Source organism: Miniopterus natalensis, chromosome 2, assembly GCF_054644295.1.
Source record: "Miniopterus natalensis isolate mMinNat1 chromosome 2, mMinNat1.hap1, whole genome shotgun sequence".
Classification (NCBI taxonomy): domain Eukaryota; kingdom Metazoa; phylum Chordata; class Mammalia; order Chiroptera; family Miniopteridae; genus Miniopterus; species Miniopterus natalensis.
The window spans coordinates 172,323,563-172,349,066 of NC_142082.1; the positions used below are offsets into that span (position 1 = coordinate 172,323,563).

General features: G+C 45.7%; 1 protein-coding gene across 2 annotated transcripts in view; it reads left to right on the forward strand.

Annotated features, from left to right (window-relative positions):
• Positions 1-17,486, forward strand: part of SLC17A8 (solute carrier family 17 member 8) — a 30,851-nt gene extending 13,365 nt beyond the window's left edge. Inside the window, exons 5-12 of one of the 2 annotated variants that reach the window (XM_016223159.2) lie at positions 165-252; positions 4,220-4,306; positions 4,601-4,740; positions 5,150-5,299; positions 6,207-6,339; positions 12,395-12,505; positions 15,096-15,223; positions 17,145-17,486. In XM_016223159.2, the coding sequence (XP_016078645.2) occupies positions 165-252; positions 4,220-4,306; positions 4,601-4,740; positions 5,150-5,299; positions 6,207-6,339; positions 12,395-12,505; positions 15,096-15,223; positions 17,145-17,486 (1,179 nt within the window). The remainder of the gene's footprint in view (positions 1-164; positions 253-4,219; positions 4,307-4,600; positions 4,741-5,149; positions 5,300-6,206; positions 6,340-12,394; positions 12,506-15,095; positions 15,224-17,144) is intronic. The other variant, XM_016223160.2, reaches the window with a different exon arrangement.
• Positions 17,487-25,504: the final 8,018 nt, after the last annotated feature.

The window sequence follows — 25,504 nt, forward strand, 5'->3', positions numbered from 1 at the left end:
AGTGTTCAAATTTGTGCTGTTGGTCAAAATAGCCAACATATGCTATTTAGTATCTATGAGTTGGGCTTTTATATTGTAGCCTGTGCTAAAGAATCAGGGTCCACATTTTAAACACAAACAGAAGCTGGAGTCAAATGAAATCATGTTCTTGACCATTTTGCCAGGGTGTGACCTACCCAGCCTGCCACGGAATGTGGAGTAAGTGGGCACCGCCTTTGGAGAGAAGCAGACTGGCCACGACCTCCTTTTGCGGTAAGTGCTTTAGAATCATGACAAGTTTCGCTTAGGAATGCTTTTGGCTTCAAGAGAGGACCCTACTAAATAGAATTTTTTTTTTTCACATAACAGAAATCCAAAGGTGAGTGGTTGCTGGTGTTGGTTCTACTGCTCAATGATCCCTCCATCCAGGGCCTATACATGTTCTGACTTTCACGCCACAGTCCTCAGAGTGATAGCTTTTTACTCTCATATCTGTTCCTCATGTTCACAAGATGGTTGCCACAGCTCCAAGCATCAAGTCCACATTTAAGGCAGAGGGAAGTGGGAATGGGTATCCTAGACACATATGTTCCATTCATTGGAAAAGCAAAAACATTTCCACACCCCTCTAGCAGGTTCCACTTATATTTCCTTAGTCCTAATTGTGTCATATGTTTGACTAACTGCAGAGAAGGCTAGGAAGGCAAGAGCCTAACTTTTCCAGCATCATTAGGAGAGGAAGGTAAAAAAGAAAGAGTTGATGGATTAGCCATCAAATGATATTTTCCAAAGTCAAAAGCCAAAGAGAGAGAATCATTAAGACCCCCACTCCTATTCTTTTTGTAGATGGAGAAACTGAGACTAAAGTTTCAAGTTTAGTTTTGTTAAACTGAAACTAAAGTTCAATAACTTGCCCAAGTTCACATAGCTACCAAGTCATGGAGCTGGAGCTAGACCACCTGATTCTTGATTCAGAACTTCCCTCACTGCTTGCTACTAGGTATACATTGCCACAGAGACCCTTTAATTAATTTTCACAATTATATTCCACATAAAAATGAAGTGGAGACTATCCACCTTATCCAAAAGAACATTAGTGGCTTCTAAGTAGTGATGTGACTTTAATTCCTGGGTCTCCAAACTTCACCTGCTAATATTGCCTCTCTCTGAGCCTTGGGACCAGCCCCTCTGTATCTCTGGGAGTAACCGGTGTCCTGAAAAGTCTACCTAGGTAGCAACCAACCATTGAGCAAGGATAGCACATGCTCCCCCCATCAACACAGTTGTAAAATATATTTTCAATTTTTTTTTTAGCAGGGAAGGAGCCCAGGAAGTCAAAAGTACCTTAAGCAGCAAAAGTCACAATGGGGCACCAGGCAGAATTAGGATCAGAGTTTAGGTCTGTCTAGTTTTCCAAGCCAATGTGCCTTTCCTAAGAGAAGCTAGTCTGTGCTTCTTAGCTAAAGGAGAAACAAGGCTTCCTCTTTATTTCTGTGAACATTTTTATATCTCCCTCGTTCTTTCTCTTGACCTCCTTAAATCATCATTGTCCCTGGAATATGGTGTGACATGCTCACCCATGTGCCTATTTTGTGTCTCGTCGGACCTGCGTCCGTAGCTGAGATGTCCTCACAGCCTTAGCTTCTCTTGTCTTCAAAACCACATCTGCCTTCTAGTTTGCAGTCCAGGATCCTCTCCACCCCTGCCGTTGACTTTACACCAACTCTAGAGGAACAGAAGATTCTGCCGCACCTGACCTTGTGAATTGTCAGATCCTTGACCTTGTTTTCCTTGGATGATTTACTGATGAGGCCCTTTCCTTTTGATTTGCCAGCAAAACCGGCATGACTAGCACCGCTCCCCACTCTTAGAGTCTTTATAGCCCTGAAAAGGGCTGATCGAAGACGTGGTTTGACTCTCAGGGGAAGGGACCTGATCAAAGTCACAGGCTTTATTGCATTTCCCAGCTGAGGTGTGGCCTTGGTTTCGAAGAACTGCCAAGGGAATTTGCCACTGGAAGGAAACCCTTCCTGGGGCTAATTGGTTCTTTTTTATTTTTCAGTCCTTGCCCGAGGATATGTTTATTGATTTTAGGGAGAGGAAGTGTGCGGGGAGATATTGAGGGAGAGAGAGAGACATCGATGTGAGAGAGAAACCCCGATTGGTTCCCTCTCATATGCGCCCCAACCAGGGACTGAGCCCGCAACCTGGGTACGTGCCCTGGCGGGGAATCGAACCGGAGACCCTCGGTGTGGGGACATCTCCGGCAAACAGCCACACCAGCCAGGGCACCAGCTGGTTCTTACACTTAAAAAATACTGGAGTTGGAAGGGACTTCAGAAAACCTTGATTACAGCGGTTATTTTATTGAGGAAACAGAGGGTGAGGGAGGGAAAATGGAAGTTCTCCCAGCTAGTGAGGACCGAGCCGAGGACTCCCCCGCCGCAGTCGGCCACGCGCCACCCTCGGTGCCCTTCAGCAAGCGCCCAGGGCTCCCTCTGTGCCCGCGCTGAGCGCACAGGGGCCTCGAGGCCCGGGCAGCTCCCTGGCCAGGCTGGAGGCCAGCGGGGCCTGTGGGTCGGTGTGACGGGAGGGAGGGTTTGTTTAGCAGGCAGGGAAGGACAGGTCCGAGGTACACAATTCCTGGGTGAAAACCTCATCCGACTACAGCAAGCACAGGACACTTCTGGTGGGGGCAGGCCTGAATTGTCACCTAGATCAGGGTAAAGGCTCTGGGTTTCCACAGACCTGCCTCCTGCCGCTCACCTGTTTCACCTCAGGCAGTTTACGTCCCCTGCTCCAGCCTTCATTTCCTTCTTGTAAAATGGGGTGACATTGGTGCCCACGACATCAGGTTACAAAGAGGGCTTCATAAAATCCCGGGTCCAGCGTGCACAGCACCCCTGACCCTCCCTGTCCCAGGCCTTTCCCTGCATCACCTGCGCAGGAGCCTCCCGCCCCACCCCCAGGCCCCCTCTCCACACACACAGTGGAGTCCGTGCAGCGTTCTGGAAGGCTCTGGAAGGCCTGCCTTGTAGCTTTGAGGAAGCCTGAGGGAAAGGAAAAGTGCGCCGTCATTCTGTAAGTGACAGTAGCAGCTTTAGCTGGCGTTTGTGTGGCACCGATGACAGCTTATCAGACATCTCCACACGGGTGGTTCACTGGCTCCTCAAGCCAACCCCGTGACGTCGAGATCCACCCTGTCTTCCGTCTGAGGAAATGGTTCAGGGCGATGGAGGGACCTCCTCAGGTTTGGGGTTCCAGGTCGAGCCTTTCACAGCCAGCCAGGCCCAGCTCGGAAAGATGGGGTGCCGTCTTCTCGGGGTCCCCAGACTCCCGCTGCCCGAAGGTCTCCCTCAGCACTGCATTCTGCGATACAGAATTGCCTTTCGCTGCTCACTTTTTCTGGAGCAAAGTATTTTTTCATTCACACCCCGCAGGGAATTTCGGGGAGCTCTATATATACATTTTTGATTCAGCTGCTATTTCCTGGGAGTTTGCAGGGCTCCCGCTTCTGCAGCAGACATTAGGGGCTGGGGGAGGCAGCGGAGGCCAGGTCACCGCCTCTGCCCTCATGACCTTGCCTGGCAAGATAAACATCCACCCGTGGGCAAGCGTTTACCAGGCCAAGTATTTACAAAGCAAGAGGAAAACCTGCACGTGCACTCATTCAGGAGGGGGGTGGGGACAGCTGCCCTGGTCCCCCTGCCATTTAACTGTTTCCTGGTTTAACCAAAATCGAGACCTCCAATCGTCTGAAGTCCCTTCTTAAAAGACCTAGGTGACAACCCTTCCGAACTGTGAGCTGGGGAGGGCAGGCCCAGTTGCCTCGCTTGCTGTCTTCAGCACTCAATATCGCACCTGGTTGGCTTTTTCAAATTTCCCTCAGCTTTTTCTCATCTTTTTATCCCATCCTGTCATCACGGCCACATTACTGTGTCTGAGTAATCTTGGCCTAACCCTCCATGGCACTTGGATTAGGCTCAAGGGCGCCCTGGTGAGCTTTCCCCCCGGGCAGCCCCGAGTTAAGGCCTGTCCCTGGGCTGGGAGTCCGCCCGTCCCTGGGCTGGGAGTCCGCCCGTCCCTGGGCTGGGAGTCCGCCTGTCCCTCGGCACGGCACCCAGGCGCTCTGACTCCTGCTCGGTGTGGTTCTCCTCGACCCAACCCCGTGAGCCGCCAGTGGGTTGAAAGGGGCTTGCATGACGATCCGTAAGCGGCCCTCAATCTTTCCTTGTTCCAGGTTCCTACGCGGGGGCGGTGATCGCCATGCCCCTGGCCGGGGTGCTGGTGCAGTACATTGGCTGGGCCTCCGTCTTTTATATTTATGGTGAGTGATCTGACTTCAGGAGTTCCTGTGGGTGATTCACAGAGACGGTATCTTACTGAATAATGGGATAGGCTAAGAGTTTACTGTATGAAATCAAGGAATACTTGTCTGCCTGTGATTCGTTTAACAGTTATATTAAAGTTGAGTTTCTTTCTTCAAATACCAGTTAATAACAACAAAACCCTTTCTCCTAGCTGAGCATAGCAACTGTTTGGGAATATTTTGAACATTAAAAAATTTAGAGATGGAAGAAAATGAGACTATATCATCAAACCTTTTGTCTTTTAACTGCAGGTATGTTTGGCATTATTTGGTACATGTTTTGGCTGTTGCAGGCCTATGAGTGCCCGGCAGCTCATCCAACAATATCCCATGAGGAGAGGACCTATATAGAGACAAGTATCGGAGAAGGAGCCAATGTGGTCAGTCTCAGTGTAAGTATCGACGGATAGAGGAAGACTCGGCTCTCTCTTCTCTATGAGTGTTTCTCTTAGTGATGGTGTTGCCCTCTTAAGAGAAATAACATGTGAACTGATGGTTGCCAGATGGGAAGGGGGTTGAGGGGCTGTGTGGAAAAGGTAAAGGGATTAAGAAGTACAAATTGGTGGTTACAAAATAGGAATCTAGTCAATAATATTGTAATAGTTATGTATGGTGCCAGATAGGTACTAGACGTATTGGGGAATCACTTTGTAGGTTATATAAATGTCTAACTGGTATGCTGTACACCTGAAATTAATATGGGATAATACTGAATACCAACTGTAATTGACAAACAAAAGAAGAAAAATGGCATGTCAATATATTTCCCTTAAAAAATCTCGTGGTATTTTTACTCTCTAGAAATTTAATACACCATGGAAAAGATTTTTCACGTCACTGCCGGTGTATGCAATCATTGTGGCAAATTTTTGCAGAAGCTGGACCTTTTATTTGCTGTTAATAAGTCAGCCGGCTTATTTTGAAGAGGTCTTTGGATTTGCAATAAGTAAGGTAAACACACAGATGCTTCAAACGTTTTCCAACTTTAAATCTCTTGCTTCTACTGAGAAAAACCTTTGCTTGATAAAATAATTAAATTGCTGATTGTCATGTAGAACAGTTGTATGACCCCTAACGCCCTGGAGGTCAGACAAGTCACACATTCAGTGCACAGTATACATAGTTATTTAGTTTCTTCCTAGCAAGGATCGGAGCTGTGGTAAGCTGCTTTTAAAGATTTATGTTCTACACAACCTCAAAGTGTTTTTGAATCTAACTCGAGGACAGCGTATTAGGCAAAGATTAAAAGATTTAACAGCAAGGGGTTTTTATATTTTTCTATAAATTACTCCATGAACAGCGGTAAGAACCTTAAAGCTTATTTAGCAGATAGTCCTTGCCTCCATTATGGTGGATCTGACGATGACGACCACTGTCTTGTATAAGAGCCTTTTTTATGTTCCCCAGCCGCTGTCATTAGGTTGCCTATGTTTCAGGGAGGAAGTGTGAATGGTGAAGCTTAAACCATCATCGTAAAAGAATTCAACCTTCTTCCTGCCAGGGAGGAACAGCAGCCTAGTGGGGGTAGATGTCCGCATAGCTCCAGGGGCTGTCCAAAGTGACCAGGGTCTTCCAGCGGTGCCATCAGTGGACACCCCCTCTGTGCCTAGTGTTTACCCTGCACCAGGCCTCATGCTGGGTGCTGGGGCCTCTGTGATGAGCTTCCAGTCTGGTGGAGGAGACAGTTGGGTCTACCCTTAAAATCACCCGCTCATTTGTTGTGTATTTATTACAAAATTCAGGCCTGCCTGGGTCCCATAGAGCTCGATGATGAAGTCTGGTGGTGACGCTGGTGGGCAGTGCGGCTGGTGGGAGCAGGGAAGCAGCTAAAAATCGCTGGTTGCTCCTTTTCACCCAGGTGGGCCTCCTGTCGGCGCTCCCGCACATGGTTATGACCATCATCGTGCCTGTCGGAGGACAACTGGCCGATTATTTAAGAAGCAGACACATTTTGACCACAACTGCTGTCAGGAAAATCATGAACTGTGGAGGTACTGTGGGTTTCATAGGTGGTTTAAGCAGCTTTTAGAGGAGGAGACGAAACTGATCTGCGGGCCATATTTTGGAGGTTATGTCTAATCGCTGGAAAGGATATTAAAAGCCCCTAAGCCCATCCCCCAGCAGGTACTTGAGTGTCCCTCACGCCCCTGCCAAGTGGCTGCCCAGCCTGTACCTGTGCCACCTGCGACATGACCGACTTAGCTGATAAATCAGTGCACACCTGCGACTACAGAAACGCTTCGTTCACCTGCTCTCCAGCCAAAGCAACATGACTTCCGGTTACAGGTCTTTTTATTGTTTATTCTTCCAGATACAGAAGCCTTTGCTTATGTCATTGATTCCCTTATCTGTGTCTCCCCTTTCTACATAGAGACACGTTTTAGGAAGAAACATAAGAAAAACAGTTTCTGTGAATAGTCTTCTTTCCTCCCAACATATGCTTGAGTGTGGAGTGTACACACACACACACACACACACACACACACACGCACCATCCTCTTTCCCGCTTTCTTTAGTTCCTGCTTTAGGTTTTGATTTTGCAAAGACAAAGAAGTTGGGTAGGTAAAGGTAACCATGAACCCCTTCAATGTTTACAACTGCTCACCTTTTAAAAACTCTATGTTTTCTTACTATTTCTCTTGTTTTGCTTTTAAAATGAGCATTTATTGAATGCTTTCTGTGCCAGACACGAGCTGGGTTCTTTACACACATTACCTTATGTATTCCTCATAACCGCTCTGTGGAGCAAGCGCTACTATTAAGCCCAGTTGCATTGAGGGCACTTGGTATAATAAGGTGACTTGCTCAAGTGGCAGGTCGTGTACGAGATCCTGGCAAAGGCAAGAGCAGATTTCCCTCCGGAGCCTCCAGAAGGAACTCAGCTCTGTTGACACCCTGGCTTTAGCTTTGTGGGACTCATTTCGTACTTCTGACCTCCAGAACCGGGAAGTCATATATTTGTGTTGTTCGAAGCCATTGCATTTGTGGTCATTTGTTACAGCAGCAACAGGAAACTAATACAGTAGGTTAGTCCCACTCCTGTAATTATCAAATTCTCTCCAGCGGAGTAGCATCTACACCCGGCCCTGAGAACATCTCTGTCTCTGACTTTGCTCACTGCCTTTCTCTTTACTGTGTGCTCTCGCTCCCCTTCCCCTCTCACCCCGGTCCCCTCCACACGTCCTTCCACATCAGCTCAAGCCTTGCCTCTTGTGTTTCGTTAAGGCTACGTCAGCCTCCAGTGATCGCTCCTTCCTACCCATATACTTGGTTGGCGACTCACCACGTGCTACCTTATTGCCGTCTTGCAGGAAAGTGTTTCAGGCAGAGGGACAAGCATGTGCAATGGCCCTGAGGCGGGCATGAAGGTGGCGTGGTAGAGAAAGGAAGGGGGGAAAGTCAGAATGGTGGGAGCTTGGTGAGTGAGGTGGAGAGTGACAGGAGATGGGATCAGCATGGACAGCTGGGGCCGGATCTTGGGAGGCCTTGTAGACATACACAGGGTTTTATTTGAAGTGCAATTGGGAAGCACATGGAAGGGCTGAAGCAGGAAAAGGGATATGATCTAATTTACGTTTTCAACTCTGAGTAATTGAACATAGAACCTAAGAGTAAAAGAAGGGAGACCAGCGAAGAAACTATTTCAGTCTTTCTGTCAAGAGAAGGTGGTGGCTTGAATTAGAATAGTGTCAGTGGAGGAGGAGAGACACGGATGGGCTTCTAAGTTCTCTGAGCCTAACGTTATTCTTACTTAAAACCTGAATAATAATATTTCCGTCAGATGATTGTTATAAAGGTTAAACAAGGCAGCAGATACGTGCACCTAGTGTGGGTCCAACGTACGTTAGTGCCCTTTCTCTTGTCCCGTGTTCAAGACACTGACAAAACAGACGTCTTCCCACGGAGACATTCACTAAATATCTGCTATTCAGCCATATCTCCCATGGCCAAAAGTGTGAACTTGAGAGAAAATTCTGGATTAAGCTAGACTTGCACAACCTCTTCTAAAGACAGGTGCCCTGAAGACTCTAAACCTATTTTTAAAGGACTATCTTGTTCCTAATTAATTTTGCTCTGATCAGCTTGGCCATTGTTTCTCCATTGTTGGAAATGTTGGTGTTTGCTGGTGGTGGTGAGAACTCTCAAAGTTAAGTGCTCCCAAAGTGCCCGAGCTGGTTGAGAGTAAGTCCCCCCTCTTTCTCTCCACCCCCCTCTTTTCTTTTGGCAGAAACTAGAATGCGTATGTGGAGTCTCACCAGCCCCAATCCCACCTTTAAAGAAAACAATTTAAAAAAAACCTCTTCACGGGTCTTTTCATTTTATGTTTAGACATATCAGAAACAGTGAGCTCTACATAGGAAAGAAAAAAATCCCACAGTTGTCCCTCTTTGCTTAAAATCAGGGGCACCAGACTAGAGGTACATACATGAAGATGGCGTTTTGTGCCCTCGCTGAATAAGCCACGTTGATTTGGACATGATGAAGCATGTGCACGATCGTCTAGAGAATTTTAGTTGGTTTCATATTTTCTAAGCAGAAATATAGAGGGCGTTTCTCATTTGAGATCACACACTTCTCGGAGCTCTTTCCGTGGGCAAGGGATATTTGCTGCCAGAATCATTTAAAGCAAACAGATCACCTTACGTCATGAGGATCTATTCTAGTTCATTCTGAGTCAGAGCACGTTTCCAAGGTCCTCAGACAGTTGTCAAATCCTCGCACCTCCCTCTGTGTACACGTGAAGTGCGACTGAGGTCAAAAATTCCAGTCTGGTGGAGTCGGTGGTCTGTGGGACTTCAGGTTGTTTTCATATGAAATGAAAAAATTTCTCAGGTGTTTAAATCCTAGTTTTTTTTCTCTTGTCAGCTCTGAATAGGTTCACTTTCAGGTTTCTCTTGATAACTCCTGAAGTTCAAATTTTACCCTTTAGTTCCTGCAACATACAGTCCTGTCTCTTAGCATTTTCACTGTGGACAGGGACTGCTAGGCTCTTAAATGTTTTTTTTCTTTCTTTGGAAATCTATTTAGCAAAGATCTTTTTTTTCCCTCTTATAGATGAATCAGTGTATCGCTTGTACATTTTATTCTTCACACAATGTCCTCATTCTAATTCTTTGGAGGAATTAACTTTCTGGTACAATCTTTGTTGAGAGTGTTAAGATAAAAGAAGTTTCAGCCTCGTGCCTTGTTATTTCAGACAGGCCATTTCTAAAACATGTCTAGTTGGTATATAAAACGCTAGCACTTTTGTCCAATGTATAATTTTAATTGCTGAAACAAAATAAATAGCAATGATATAAAGCCCACAGTTTAAAAGACACCTCTGGCCCATGATTTTATGATCCTGTTTAGATGATACTTGCTCTGTTTCTATGATAGTTTTGAGGAAACGAACTCGGAAAGGTAGGCAACTTACCAAGGTTTACAAAAAGTGCTTGTGTTTCAAGTTAATTATCTTAATTTTTCTTTCCTTTGCTTTAGTTCATTTATTTTTTTTATTTTTATTTTTTACCCTCCCCCAAGGATATGTTTTTATAGAATTTAGAGACAAAGGAAGGGGGAGAGAGAGAGAAAAAAAAACCCATCAATGTTAAATAGAAACTTCAATTGGTTGCCTCCCATATGCTCCCTGACCAAGGACTGAACCTGCAACCTAGGTATGTGACCTGACGGGGGAATCGAACCTGCAACCTTTCGGTTTACAGGACAACACTCCAACCAACTGAGCCACCCGGCCTGGGCTGCATTAGCTCATTTATTGAGTGCCCACTACATGTCAGCCAGGCTCTGTACTGTATAAATGGCACCTTCCCTGGAAAATGTCACCGTTTTGTTGGGGAGGCAGAAACCCAAGTGAAAAATCACCAGGCAACCTGGAAAAGCTCTATAAGATGAGTAAGAAGATATTGGCCTCACTGGGTGCTGAGGGCAGGGTGGTCAGAAAAGCTTCCTAGAGGAGGTACTATTGGAACCGGACCTTAAAGAATAGATTTCTTGCCCGGCCGGGCGTGGCTCAGCGGTTGAGCATCGACCTAGGATCCAGGAGATCAGGGTTCGATTCCCGGGCAGGGCACATGCCCGGGTTGCGGGCTAGGCAGCTGATCAATGACTCTCTCATCATTGATGTTTCTATCTCTCTCTCTCCCCGTCCTTTCTTCTCTCTGAAATCAATAAAGATATGTTAAAAAAAAAAAAAAAAAAGATTTCTCCAGAAAAAGAGAAATAAGCGGTGGGAGAAGAGGACCCGGGCGAAGGGGCAGCCCGCGCGGATACACGGCCGGGCAGGGGCGGCAGAGGGCTCCGAGCGGGCCGGGGCTGAGCAGGGAGCTGCGGGCTGGCAGGGGCCGGGGCAGGGGCAGGGGCAGGGGCAGGGGCAGGGGCAGGGGCAGGGGCAGGGGCAGGGGCACTGGCATGTAACCCGGCACGGAGAAGGTAGGGCCCTCCACAAGAGTGTTAAGTAAAGGGGCAACTGCTTAGGTTTGTGGTTTAGCAGATGGTGATGTGGAAAACGGAGCAGAGGAAGAAGAGATGGGGAGACCAATTAAGAGGCCATTGAAGCCGCCCAGGTGAGGGGTGATGGGCCCCAGGGCTGGGACAGCGGCAGGGGAGGAGAGAGCAAGGTTGGTTTTGACAGGCATTTCTGGGGCTCACCCTGCAGGTTCTTATGGAAACGCCGAGAAAGAGGGAGATTTTGAGATTTCTGTGTTGGATTTTTGGTTACCGTCTGTTGAGCCGTCCCCATGTGCCAGGGACTCCACGCTCCATACCTTCAATACCCAATTTCACTTCATCTTCCGGTGCCCGATAAGGCTGTGCCATTAGCTCTAGCTTTGGAATGAGGAACCTGAGAGGCGATGTGACTTGTCCAAGGTCACACGATGGGTAGTTTTGAGGTGGAATCTGAACCCAGGCCTGTCGGACTCTAAAGTCTGGGTTCTAAATACAGGTGGATAGAAGATTGATTTAGAGAAGAAAGAGCATGGGGGTGGTGATATGCTCTGTTGGTTTATGAGTAAAAATCAGGACAACAGGCCCGGCCGGGCGTGGCTCAGCGGTTGAGCGTCGACCTGGGATCCAGGCGATCGGGGTTCGATTCCCTGTCAGGGCACATGCCCGGTTGTGGGCTTGATCAGTGACTCTCTCATCATTGATGTTTCTGTCTCTCTCTCTCCCTCTCCTTTCCTTTCTCTGGAATCAATAAAGATATGTTTAAAAAAAAAATCAGGACAACAGGACTTGACTTGGGCATGTCGCCTTTGAGGGACCTATGGATGGTGGTGTGGAGACGTCTGGAATCAACAGCCTTCAGAATGACGTGTCCTGGTCTCCCGTTTCCTAGGGCACGTTTATACCCAGAAATGTACTGGCATCACCAGTGTGTCTGCTGCTGGCTGAGCGTGTGCGTGTGTGTGTGTATGTGTGTGTGTGCGTGTGTGTGTGTGTTGTTTGCGAGATGAGTTTTCTGTTGTGCTGGAGCCACTTTTCCTGAATGACAGGCACGGAAAGCACTTCAATCCTGCTGAATTTTCCCTGCAGGTATCTCGGCTTTGCTAAGGAGGCCTGCGAGCTTGGAGAATTTCTGAAAGGGAAGAGCTTGGCTCTCTGCCTTTTGCCTCAGATAGTCACTACAGAAGGCTGCTTTTGGCAACAAATATAGAGTGTGGTCATTTTATTTTTCTGTGAGAGGCCGTAACACGTAAACAAAGAGGACTCACCCACAGAATAAAGGAGAGTTTTGGTATTTAGACATGGCAGGGGCCACACCCAGGAAGCAACCGATGATAAACATCCCCCACCCCAGGAGCTTTGTGGGAATCTGCTGGGCTCTTTTGCATCAGGGTGCACCAGAGGGCTCACAGAACACCTGGGTGACAGTGGCATAGTCCGTAGTCAAGAAACACCCGGGTAATGTTGTAAGCGCTGTGCCAGGATGTATGTACTAATTAGGTCCGTGGAAATATTCGTAGATTCTTATTTAATAAGTTCATGAGCTTGGGCTGACTGACACGACAATGGCCTTTTTCTCCCTCGCTGTTTCCATCGCAGGCTTTGGCATGGAGGCAACCTTACTCCTGGTGGTTGGCTTTTCCCACACCAAAGCGGTGGCGATCTCCTTCCTGGTGCTGGCTGTGGGATTTAGTGGCTTTGCTATTTCAGGTAAGGTGCCCTTTGGGTGTCCACATCTTTTCTATAGATCCAGCGGGTCTTAGGAGGAAGGAAGGAAGGATATGCTGGCTCACCTCCCTTGAGTAGGCAGGCCATTCCCACAGAGCGGGGCCACTGGCTGGAGAATTTCACCTAGTGGGGACAACTTTGCGAGATCACTGAGGACTGGGCTGGGGAGCCCAGTCAAGCCGGAATTGTCCCTAGTTTCTCCATCTTGGAAAAAGACACCCCGCCCCCCCCCCCCCGAGGCGTGGGCAGAGGCTCAAGCACATGATCTGGATGGTGCCACTTTCATACTTCCGAACCAGGTTGCACTACCTGCCAGAGGCTCTTGCGACCTTTTCAGCCCTCACCTCCTGTTGGAGAACTGCCAATATCAGCTCAGTTGACATCCAGTAGTGCAATCAAAAGTTTTTTAGACTCAAAAGCTTCTCTAGATTTTGTCTCCTCCATGGCCTTCATTTTCCAAACAAGGAAACCCAGGTGCAGAGAGGAGAAATGACTTTCAGAACGGGTTGGGACAGGTAGTAAGAATAATGATGGGAAGAGCTAATGGTGATCCAGCGCACTCTGTCAACCCTTCAAAGGCCTGTGTGTGCATCAGCCCTGTAATTCTCACAGCCACCCTGGGGGCTCTCAGCATCCCCCTCACAGGGGCAGAATGCAGGCTACTGCGTGTGAGAGGTCCTAGTGCTGGAAGACTGGCACAGTTTAGGAACTGATTATAGACAAGAGAGTCAAGACTAGTGACACTGCAAAATACAAGAGATGGGTGGTGCCTTTATGAGAAATGTCCTATGCAGAAAAGACAGACTCTCCCAGCTTGTATGCAGAAAAAAATTCTTTTGTATCTGTTACAAAAAAAGAGTATCGTAGTTTCTCAGTGATTTTTTCCCCCCCAAACACCAGGATTAGCTAGAAACCTAAATGGCTTTTCTCATGTTATCTTCAGCTGAATGCAGATGCCTGGGTTTTGCATTGGAATATAATGCTTGACAATCATATTAATTGCTTCTTATCTCTGGTTTCTTTTCTAATAAAGTATTTATCACAATGAAATCAACAGCAAGATTAATTTATTTTGCAGCTGTTTTATATTCGGATTGTCTGCCACTTTGATCTGAAAGACATAGCATGTTTATTACAAAAAAAGGTTTTCTCAAAAATATTCCTGAATAGAGGTAGGAAAAACAACCAGTCAATGTGCCAGAGTAGAAAAAAAAATTTTTTTTAAATCTTATTTTCAAGTTTTTTGCACAGAATAGAGAATTAAAAAGCAAAGCAAAGCAAAACAAAAATACAAATAAATAGAAATTGCAACCCCCTGCTGTAATTTCATAGCTAAATTGATAATTAATTAAGCAATGATTTATTGAGTGCCTACTATGTGCCAGACACTTTGCCAGGTCAGGAGGATAGTGGGAACGAGACAGATGGACAACCAACCAAAAAGATCATGTGTGCTGGTTTCCAGCTATGTCCCATGTAATGAACATGCATGACCGAACTTAATTCTTACAACAATTTTATAAGAATGATTATACCAGTTTATGGATGAAGAAGTGGAGGCTCAGAAAGCTTAAACCCTTTGTCCAGGTTTGCATCTCAGTTAAGCTGCCGGAGGCAGGTCTGTCCGACTCTAAAATGCAGCCTTGGGTAGTATTGGTGGCGTTGGCTCTGGGCGCCTGAAACCTCCCCTTCCCTGGCCTGGCCCTTCCCCTGCCTTCACCCCTCCCCCTTCCACGCATTCTTCTCTCCTGATGAACAGGTGAATAGTGGGCTACTGGTGCAGCATTCGTTTTTGATAGAAATCCCCAAAGAGAGGGAGATGCTTAGCAACAGCATCAAAGCAGGAGTAGTACTGGTAACGGTAGTAGCAGTGGTAGTTAGTGATAGTTAGTGGTAGTAGTGATAGTAGAGCTTAGCTGTTTGCCCAGGCTCTCGCATACATACCTCCCCTGGGTCTTGTGTTACAGCATCTTTATGACTTAAGTGGTAATATTACCCCATATTAGATGTGAGGAAGCAAAGGCCTGAAAAGGACTTAAGTGGTAGAAATAAGATTAAAATCCAGATTTACAGACTCCAAATCAAGTGTGTACATGGAAGTGTTTTGCAAAACACAGAGGATTCTGCCAATGTCCGTGCCATTGTATTATTTCCATTATGCCATTTGTCCACTAAGGCAGACTCACTGAGAGTGGCCTTTGGGGGCGAGCGGAGGGCTGGGAGGGTTTGATTCTAATCACACTGAATGGGGTTGTGTGGTTGTTTACTCTGAATAAATGTGGCCCAGGCTTTCTGCGCTTCAGTATTGCCCCAGACACCGTGATTCGGGAGCTGGGAACCCACAAGGCCCGGGCCGTACTTTCCCCTGGAGCGCCTGGTAGACGTTGCTGATCCATCGCGGCACGTTTTTCTGCTGTGCGGACGCCGCCTCCCGGTCCTCGGCGCAGCCCTCCCTGTGGAGGCCCCGCTCGCCACGTGCTAGGAGAAACCACATAGGCTGGCGAGAGTGGGGGGAGCTGCGTGTTTGGAATTCTGGACTTGGCTCTGAGTTTGAGGTTTGGCTCCGCTGTAGGTTTTAATGTCAACCACCTGGACATTGCCCCTCGTTATGCCAGCATTCTCATGGGCATCTCCAACGGCGTGGGGACCCTCTCCGGGATGATCTGTCCCCTCATCGTCGGTGCGATGACCAAGCACAAGGTAATGGTCTCCTTTTGAGCTGTATCGGAGGACTGAACTGCTGTGCAAACCTGAGATTTCAGAGCTCTCCCCCAGCCTGTAAATGTGTGTTTCCTTGACCTTGGCTGAGTCATTCGAACTCCTCTCCTCTCCTCTCCTCTCCTCTCCTCTCCTCTCCTCTCCTCTCCTCTCCTCTCCTCTCCTCTCCTCTCCTCTCCTCTCCTCTCCTCTCCTCTCCTCTCCTCTCCTCTCCTCTCCTCTCCCCTCCCCTCCCCTCCCCGCCCCGCCCCTCCCCTCCCCTCCCCTCCCCTCCCCTCCCCTCCCCTCCCCTCCCCTCCCCTCCCCTCCCCTCCCCTCCCCTCCTCTTCCTCAACCTTCTTCTTTGGTTTATTGATGGCAACAGGACCGATTAATTTTGGTTCCATGTTTTGTTTTCTCAACTGACAAATGAAAGGTGTGTGGTGGGGACGAACACCATAAAGACTGCTTAGAGACAAAGAAACTGAGGCAGTCAACTCAGGATGAATAAACTACTCAAGATTGTTTTACAATCCTAAGTAATTAAACTTTATAGCCCATTCCCATCTATTGCTTAACATGTTCCAGCATAAAAATAGTGCTGTTATACTTCCTTATTATGCAGAAAATAAACAAGACACTAATGACCCTTCCTGAGAACCTCCAAGGGTACGGCGCCCGGTCATCGCCGAGCCTTTCTGTATTTAGACCAGGGTGGGTGGGGGAGGACCCCAGAGCCGTTGGAGCTCAGCCACAGGCCACATGGCTTCTTAATCCCTGCCACTGAAAAGGTTTCAGGATGCTGCTTTCTGCAAATAAGAATTTTTGGAACCTGTGGAGTTTTTACCCAACTATTTTTTTTTTAAGGTGGATTGCCTATTACAAATGTGACTTCAGAAATTCTTCCAGCTCCTTGGAGAAGAAAGTGTGGGACAGTTTTCCTTCTCTGCTCATGAGATAAGATTGATAATGTGACTATTAAATCTCAGACGCTATCTTCCCCTAACTTGAAACACAAATACCCATTATTATTATTATTATTATTATTTTAATCCTTGCCTAAGGATATATTTTCCATTGCTTTTCAGAGACCGTGGAAGGCAGAGAAAGAGACACATTGATCGGTTGCCTCCTGCATGGGCCCTGACCAGGGCCGGGGTATGTGCCCTTGACTGGAACCGAACGCAGGACCCTTCGGTCTGCAGGCCGATGCTCTAACTACTGAGCCAAACCAGCCAGGGAAATACCCATTATTTTTGATACCATATTTTACACAGAAAATATAATTATAAATGACCTATTGACAGTGAAAACTGAGTATTTTCATGGATCAACTTGTTACATCTAATAGTAAATAAACAAGGAGGCCTCGGATATTTAAACTGGTGGGTTTCTAAGGCACATTTCATTTAACCTGCTAGGTGCGTGGAAACCTCATTTGTGTATTTAGAGAGCTGTGAAATGGTGATGCGTGTATTTTACATGATGTTTAGTTTTTATTTTAAAAAATATATCTTTATTGATTTCAGAGAGAGGAAGGGAGAGGGAGAGAGAGATAGAAACATCAATGATGAGACAGTCATTGATTGGCTGCCTCCTGCATGCCCCCCACTGGGGATCAAACCCACAACCTGGAATCAAACCACGATCTTCTGGATCTTAGGTCGATGCTCAACTGCTGAGCCAGGCCCGACCAAACCATGATGTTTATTTTGTAAAGTATTTTTCTAAATTAAAATTTGTTTATTCATTAGAGTCTTAACTTTCATTTTTTTAAACACTCAACTCTGCTTGGATCCTAGACATGCTTCTGACACATCTCCCCGAGAAGCACAACATTGCCTCTGGGGTGGCTGGGGCTTTGTCCAGAGCGTACCGTTCATCTCTCTGCTGCTGAGATGTTAACGGCGCCGTTTCCTTGCAGACCCGAGAGGAGTGGCAGAACGTGTTCCTCATCGCGGCCCTGGTGCACTACAGCGGCGTCATCTTCTACGGGGCCTTTGCCTCTGGGGAGAAGCAGGAGTGGGCCGACCCCGAGAACCTCTCCGATGAGAAGTGTGGGATCATTGACCAAGATGAGCTGGCCGAGGAGACAGAGCTCAACCACGAGAGCCTCGCAAGTCCCAGAAAGAAGATGTCCTATGGAGCCACCACCCAGAATTGTGAAATCCAGAGGGAATGGAGAGGACAGGGGGGAGCGACCCTCGATGAGGAAGAGCTCACATCTTACCAGGATGAAGAGGGAAGCTTCTCAGATACGTCCTAATGCCGGAGGGCACTTCTGTCTTCCCCTCACCTTAGAACCAGAAAGTATCCATACCTGTTGCCTTCCCCGTAGGCCAGCCCGCCAGAGGGTTAAGTGTGGGGACACTGGAGGGGGGGGGAGAGAGAAGATTCAATCAGCAATAGGGAAAAGAGAAATATTATCTTGCAATGACACTTACAGGTATGGAGCTTGCTCTAAGTTGACAAAATGGGTATATATATATATATCTCAATATCTTGTTGTTGCTTCAAAGAAAATGGGCAGAAATGGAGCATTGGGCCTGGAGGAGGGAAGGCAGCGGCCAGGCCGAGGAGGGTGTCCTACCCCTGACAGAGGCTGCTCACGGGCCTGTGCTGTGCCAGCTGCGTCATGACGCCCTCATTTAACCTTCACACCACGATGACTGCATTTCTTACCCCCATTTTACAACGAAGGAAACTAGAGCAGCCTGATTGACTCGCCCAAAGTCATTCTGCCAGGGCCAGCGCTGAGGCTGGCGGGGCCCAGTCTGGTGGCGGGCGGCTTTGGGGGAGAGGGCTTCCCTTAGGGCAGGAAAGGGGTTTTAACGATGACAGCTGAGACGCGGCGGGCGGTGTCGGGCCTGGCCCCGTACCAGGGGTGGGAGCGGTTGGGCCGACAGGACAGAGCATCCAAACACGGTCTGAGGGGCTGGATTCGAAGACCCTTAGGTTTCTATATGATCTAAAAAGCCAAGTGAGGCTGGGAATGAATAGGGTTTTTTAAATAATGAGGGTCACAGACTATAGGAGAGATTCAAATAGGTTTGAAAAAAAGAAAGCAAAAGCGAAAGCTCTGCAAGATGGGAAGTTTCCCGGAATCTGGTCAGAATGGCCAAGAAGTAAACAAAGGCTTGGCTGTTAAACGTCAGCCATTCATAATATCAAGAATGTTGTTAAATAACGTCCCAAATTGCTTATAAATCATGAAGACATTTAAGCACTTACAAAACCAGTTCATACATTTTATTAGGTAAAACTCTCTTGAAAAAGTCTTCTGTTTAAAAATCATGTATGTCTTTAGCCATTTCTGCTGGTGATATATTAAGAAGTTTGATCAACTTATACAAAATTATGATTGAAGTATTCCTAATGACTGGACTCTGAATGATATTCAGGGAAAACAATCACAGGGCAGTAGTTTATGGGGAAATACTAGTAGTTTATGGGGAAAGCATCTGGGACGGGACCCAGTGTTGAAAAATTCGTATTTGATTGCATAAGGCAACAACATGGATACTCTTTAGGTATATTTTAAAATTTAGTGATATTTTAAAATTTAATGTTGGCATGTAAAAGGTTGTTTGAAAATAAAATTATTTTCCTGTTTATTGTTTTTGAAAATTTTATTTCTACTTTCAGAAGAAAATATAATATTGTGGAAAAAATTATACATTTACATGTAGTTTATTATTGTAAAGGTTTTTTTTTTCCTAATTCTCCCATAAATATATATATATATTTCTGGTCCTCAATTGTACCAGCAGAGTTGTAGTGTATTTTATAAAAAGAATAATTTTGAGTTAAGAAAAGAATTGCCTGATTCTCCATTAAATAATATTCTTCATATCATTGGTATATAATTTATGTTATCCTCTCTCTTTAAATCTCTTTAATGAGCGAATTTATGTAAGTCCCTTAAAACAGTTTCTGGCATGTAGAAAGCACTCAGTAAACATTAGCCATCACCATTATCATCTTTGAACCTTTGGGAAACTTTCAGTTAAAAAAAAGCATGCTATGTTATTTTCATTTTCATCCACTAGCCACAGAATTTATTGTGAATGTAGTGCTGTTTTCTGAGTAAAAAAAAAAAAAAAAAGGAGAGAGCTTTATGGTAGCCAGTATTTTACTTTTTCTTCTGTTAATAAAGTCTAGCCCGGCTGGCATGGCTCAGCAGTTGAGCATCAACCTAGGATCCAGGAGGCCGGGGTTCGATTCCCGGTCAGGACACACACCTGGGTTGTGGGCTCCATCCCCAGTGGGGGGCGTGCAGGAGGCAGCCGATCAATGACTCTCTCTCATCAGTGATGTTTCTATCTTTTTCTCTTTCTTCCTCTCCCTTCCTCTCTCTGAAATCAATAAAACTACAGTTATAAAAAGTCTAGTAACTATTAAAAAACTCATGATAATCCTTAAGGTGATATTGTAGATTGTGACACCAAGTTGTATTTGCTCCAACATTTAAAGTCAGTGTCATATGCAGAAATTTCACATTTTGATAAAGCATTTACGGTACCTTTAACTTGCCCTTATAGTATTTAAAAAATATGGAGCCCTGGACCATGGTATTAAAACTAAAAAGCACTTAATTTTGTTGTGATGGGTATTGTGAAGGTTGCCTTGAACCCACAATTATAATTGAACACAAGTCAGATGCAGTTTGCAAGTCATTGTATGTTTTGCTGCAAATATCCACTTGTAGATCCACCCTTAAAGGCAAACCGTGGATTCTTCGAGCAAGAGGGAAGGAGGCCGGAGTGGGCTGGATTCTTGAGAAAAGAGAGGTTTAACTGGTTCCTTTTAAAGAATGAAAGTTTCGGAGACTCCTGAACATGACAAGAAAAAGAATAATTACTCAGGAAATAATGGCACATTGGTTACCCCTGCCTGGATGTTAAATTCAACAGGTCAAACCCGAAGCCTGCTATTTCTATTTCACTGCCTCCTCCCAACCCCAACAAACCTGTTCTTCCTTTTCTGTTTTTTATCTCAGTAAATTGCATTATCCTTCTGCTGGAGCTAGAATTCTTGAAGTCCTCTTTTACTTTTTTTAAAAAGTGGCCCTTTCTCTCTTCCCTGCCAAATCCATTTAACTCCATCTGTGGCTCAATGTCTGACATCAGTTTTGGGAATTTTTTAGCCATGATCCCTCATGATATTGCTTTTGCTCCTTTCTCTCTCTCTGTTCTTTCCAGGAATCCAGTTAAATGGATGCTGGACTGTGTGTAGGACGCTATTTTGCCTGTATTTTCCAGCCTTTTGCCTCTTTCTGAGCCATTCTGAATATCTTCTGATTTATGTTTGAACTCTTTATTTTTCTGTTCAGCGAGGTCTAATCTGGTAAAAATTCATCTATTGTGTGCTTAATTTTAGTGATTCTCTTTTCGATTATGGAACTTCATTTTTTTCCCCAATTCTGCTGTCTTTTAAAAAATATTTCTAGTTCTCTGTTGAAATTTTTATCCCTGTATTTTTTTTCCTAAAACATAATAAACTAATTATTTTAAAGTCTGGTTAGTGCCACTATCTGGAGACCCTGTGATTCTGTTTCTATTTTCTGTTCGTTTTGTTGATTCTTGTCGGTATCTTAGTTCAGTCTGTGCCTGGTTTTCTTTGTATCTGAATTTGTACTTAAAAAGGTGTTTGCAGAAACGAATGTAGGCTTAAAATCATGTTTTGCTTTGTTTTTTCTCTCCAGAGAGGATTTTTGTTTGCTCCTTCCAGGATCCTAGAGCTATTAGCAATCGGGGATCTTTCATCCAGTTGCAAGGCCTGAGATACCCTGGGCTGCCCAGATGATTTGAACCTGGGCCCCAGGCAGTGTGAAAGCTCCTTTGCTTTCAATTCCCCATTAGTTCTAGTGTACAGCATTTCGCAGTCCCAACCCGCACCACTGTGTTTCCACCAGCATCCGACTGTTGTATCCATACCAGGCCATCAGACTGCTCAGCTATCAAACACTGGCTTTGTTATACTTAACATGCTCCCAAGAGGAAAGTGGCCTCAAATATCAAGCTCACTTCTCTGGAATTTTACCTTCTCCCAGATGGCTGGATGGTAGCCAGGTAAATTTTCACTGCCATGCTGGCTCTCCAATGCTTTTGAGCAGTTGCTTAAGAAATATATATTTTTTAGTGTGAAGGTTGGTCTGAATTACCTGGTCTGCCATTAGTGGATGCTGAAATCCCTTTAATTTTATCTTCACAAGTTCTCTCAAACTGATTTGTTTCCCTAGAAATAGTGTGGTAATAAATGAAACCCCAAATCTGAGTGGCTTTGAATGCTGAAATCCCTTTAATTTTATCTTCACGAGTTTTCCTGAACTGATTTGTTTCCTTAGAAATAGCGTGGTAATAAATTAAACCCCAAATCTCAGTGGCTTACTACAGCCAATGTTTATTTCTCCCTTGGGTTGCTAGTTGAATGCAGGTTGGATTGGGTGGACTGAAGGCTTGTTCCAAACAGTCACTCAAGTGTCTAGGATTTATTTTTTCTCCACTTACCACCTTGTAGCTCCCCATTTGGAACATATAACCTTTGCTATCACCCTGAAAGGGGGAGGGAAAAGGAGGCACTCTGGCTGTTCACTACCTCACTTGGGAATGACACTGTAATTTCTGCTCCTAGTCCATCGACCTACACTAGCCTTATAGACGCAACCTAACTTCAGAGGTGGCTGGGGATGAGTGGGGAGCATGTGGATTACTGAGTCAGCACTAATTCCATCTGCCACTCAGGTCTAGCCTAGGTTCAGGGTCTTCTGAGCTCTCACTTAACATGTTCAAATAGCCTCCTTACCCCAAGTGCCATAAATGATATGACTCTGCTATGTGGCATCCTGGGAGATCTGAACTAGGTTGTAGGGAGCAAATCTTGTGTGGGAGGGAGCTCTGAGCCCCCTCCAGGAGAGGCCACAAAGATATCAACTCATTAGAATAGAATAGAATCCGGCCTGATTCAAACTGGAGTTAATAACCGCATGGACCAATTTCAAGAGCCAGGAAAGCTGATCTTCTATTCAGATTCACGAATTACTGTGTCCTAGTCCTTATGCTAAGCCCTTTCCACACCTGAGCTTATTTGATCCTCATGGCAACCCAATGAAGAAGGGTGGCTGTGCCAAGGGACTGATTTTTTTTCCAGGTATGGAAATACAAATACTGTCTAGATGCTCAGGACATGGCCTGCACAGAATGGGTGCTCAGTGAATATATTCTCAAAATCTGATGTGGCGTTTAAGGAAGATTATGCTGGAGATGACATTCAGATTGGCTGGCTGAGCTTGGCAGATTAAATGTAGGTAGTTATAGCTGCTTTCTAAAATAATAATAAAGGAGTATAAGAACACATACACTTCCCAGGACAAAGAGAAAAGAGAAAGTCACATTTAGAAGCTAAATGTGGATACACCAATCTTACAGACTTCAGCAGACCTGAGTAAGGAAAGAAGGCAGCTGTTTTGTGTTCCTGCACCCAGGGAAGCTGCAGACTTGAAAGCACCAGCACCAGGCCTCTGGAGAACATAGTGAGGGGGCAGAGTGAGGTTAGAGAAAGGGGGCTGAAAATACAAGGATTGGTTAAAAGTTAGAGTTGCCAGGTTTAGCAACCCTGCTGAAAGTGCTTGTAAGGAGCAGTTGTAACCCCAGGGTATCCCCCCCACCAGCTCAACTAAGAAACTGCCTCTTCCCATGCCTTGTGGAAAACGGAAGGTTTATTTTCTGGACAGAGGATCTCTGGACTCACAGAACACCTGGAAATGCTGAATATAACCTCCAAAAGTTAGAGATTTTAGGCTATTTTGATCATTGATATATCTCAAATATCTAGAACAGTGCCTGAAATTCAATAATTATGTGGTAAAAATTTATCAAATGAATGAGTGAATGAATGAAGGAACTTTACTAAACACAGGGAAATTAAAAGTTTGCATCCTGAACACTGAAAACTTTCAGTTGCCTTCGTGAGCTGATTTTCCAAAATGTTGGCCATCAGGCTCATATTCTCTAGGCAGGAGATTGGAGGGTTCAGGGGGTGAGGGGTGGGGGAACTCATGAGGAGAAAAGGATTACAGCCATTGACGTAGTGAATGGAGCCCTGCCCGATCGAGCCCTATGCAGGCCTCGCACCAAGCCCTGCCCATGGGAATAGAATTTCTGTCATTCATTCATTCATTCATTCATTCATTCATTCATTCATTCTACACTTATTTAGCACCTATAATACGAACCTCAATTATTGAGCACCTATAATAACCCAAGCACTGGGAACAGAACATAAGTGAGCAAAATGTCTCTGTTCTCGTGGAGCTTACACGTCAGAGGGCAAACACAGAACAAGCATGTGGATGAGTAAGTCCAGGCCATAGCATGTCAGAGGATGCTAAGTGCTAAGAACAAACATAAAGCAGGGCAAGAGGGCTGCGGAGTGTGGGGCTGGTGCGTTGTGTTGAGTGTTTAGGGATAGAGTGAACTTTGAGCAGAGAACTGAAGGCAGCCAGGGGGCAAGTCAGGAGCATATTTGGCAAAGGGTTCCAGGAACAGGAGAGCACAGCTATGAAGGCCCTGCAGTGGGAACACACTGGCATATTGAAAGAACACCGAGTCCCTTCATGTGGTCAGGCCCTGAACCTATTTTGAAGGAAGATGGAACATTTACTGAGAGGCAGAGAGTGGGAGGATCAGAATTGGTGGGGAAAGGATTCGGGAATTTTTTTTTTTAAATATATCTTTATTAATTTCAGAGAGAGGAAAGGAGAGGGAAAGAGAGAGAGAGAAACATCAATGATGAGAGAGTCATTGATCAAGCCCGCAACCCGGGCATGTGCCCTGACAGGGAATCGAACCCCGATCGCCTGGATCCCAGGTCGACGCTCAACCGCTGAGCCACGCCTGGCAGGGCTGGGATTCGGGAATTTTAAACATGCTTAGTTTTGGAGTTTTTCTTGCCTGTTGATATCCGCCTGACAATATCAGGCAGGCAGTGGGAATACAGCCTGGGACTCAGGGCAGAGCTGGCGCTGGGCATTGTAGGTTGTCATCACACCACACAGATGGCAGTTAAAGCCAGGGGACCGGATGGGATCAAGGTTTGAACTTGACTGAGCCCTGGGGCACTGAACATAGGGTGATCAGGAAGATGAGAAGGAGTCGGAAGAGATGGACAATGACAGGGGGAGAAAGAGGGAGGACCCCAGCCAGACTAGTGGCCTGTGGCCAAGTGAAGAAAGAGTGGGCTGGAGGAAGGTTGGGCTAAAGCTGCCGCTCGTTCGAGTAAGATGGGAACTGAGACTGGGCCATTGGCTTTAGCAGCGTGGAGGTCCTTGGTGACTTTGATGAGTGGGCTTTAACTGTCTTGCTCTTACATGTGAAATTGCCTAGAGTTCAGGAAATTTCCAACACAGAGAGGAAGGAAGATACTTGGAGGAAACCGGAGGATACTGGAGTAGAATAAACCTTAATCTAAAGGAGGAGAAAAAAATACTGCATGCATGACACAAAAATAGAATTCTATTTTTTAAAAAATGAAGAAATATCCAGAGAAGCAGGTTGGGCTAGAAGGAGAGGATCTTGAGTCTGGGGAGTCAGTGAGGAGCCTGTTACAATACCTTAGAAATGAGGGCCGAGGCCAGGTTCAAAGCAATGGAAATGTAGGAGAAAGGGTAGTTATGGAAAACTTTAAAGTATATTTTAAAAATTGATCTATTTTATTGTGTTTATCAGTAGCTCCTTTTAATTGGTGTGTAGTATTACAGTGTATGGCTATACCAAAACTTGTTCATCCATTCTCCTACCGATGGCCATTTGGATTGTTTCCAATTTGGAGGGGAAGGGAGTTTTATGAGTAAGACTGTTATAAGCATTCTTGTCTTGAAAAAGGGAAGGTTAACCTGACTTTCCATTTCTACAGTATTTGTCATTCACTAAGTAACTAGTTAGTTAAATTTATTAGCAGCAATAACAGAACAGATCATGCAAAAGCGTGTCTACCTGAAAAACAATTTCAAGGTGGCTTTGACATGCACTTCTTTAAACTTACATTTGAAGTAGATAGATGACTAAAATTCCAGGGCTTGAAAGTACAGTTGGCCCTTGAACAACACATGGATTAGGGGTGCTGACCACCCACACAGTGAAAGTATAACTTCTGACTCCCCAAAACTTAACTACATTTGGCCTTTGGCATCCTTATATTCAACCAACCACAGATGAAAGCAATATTTTCCATCTGGGCTGGGAATCCATGGTTGGGAATATGGAAATACCGTTTCCAACCCGTGAT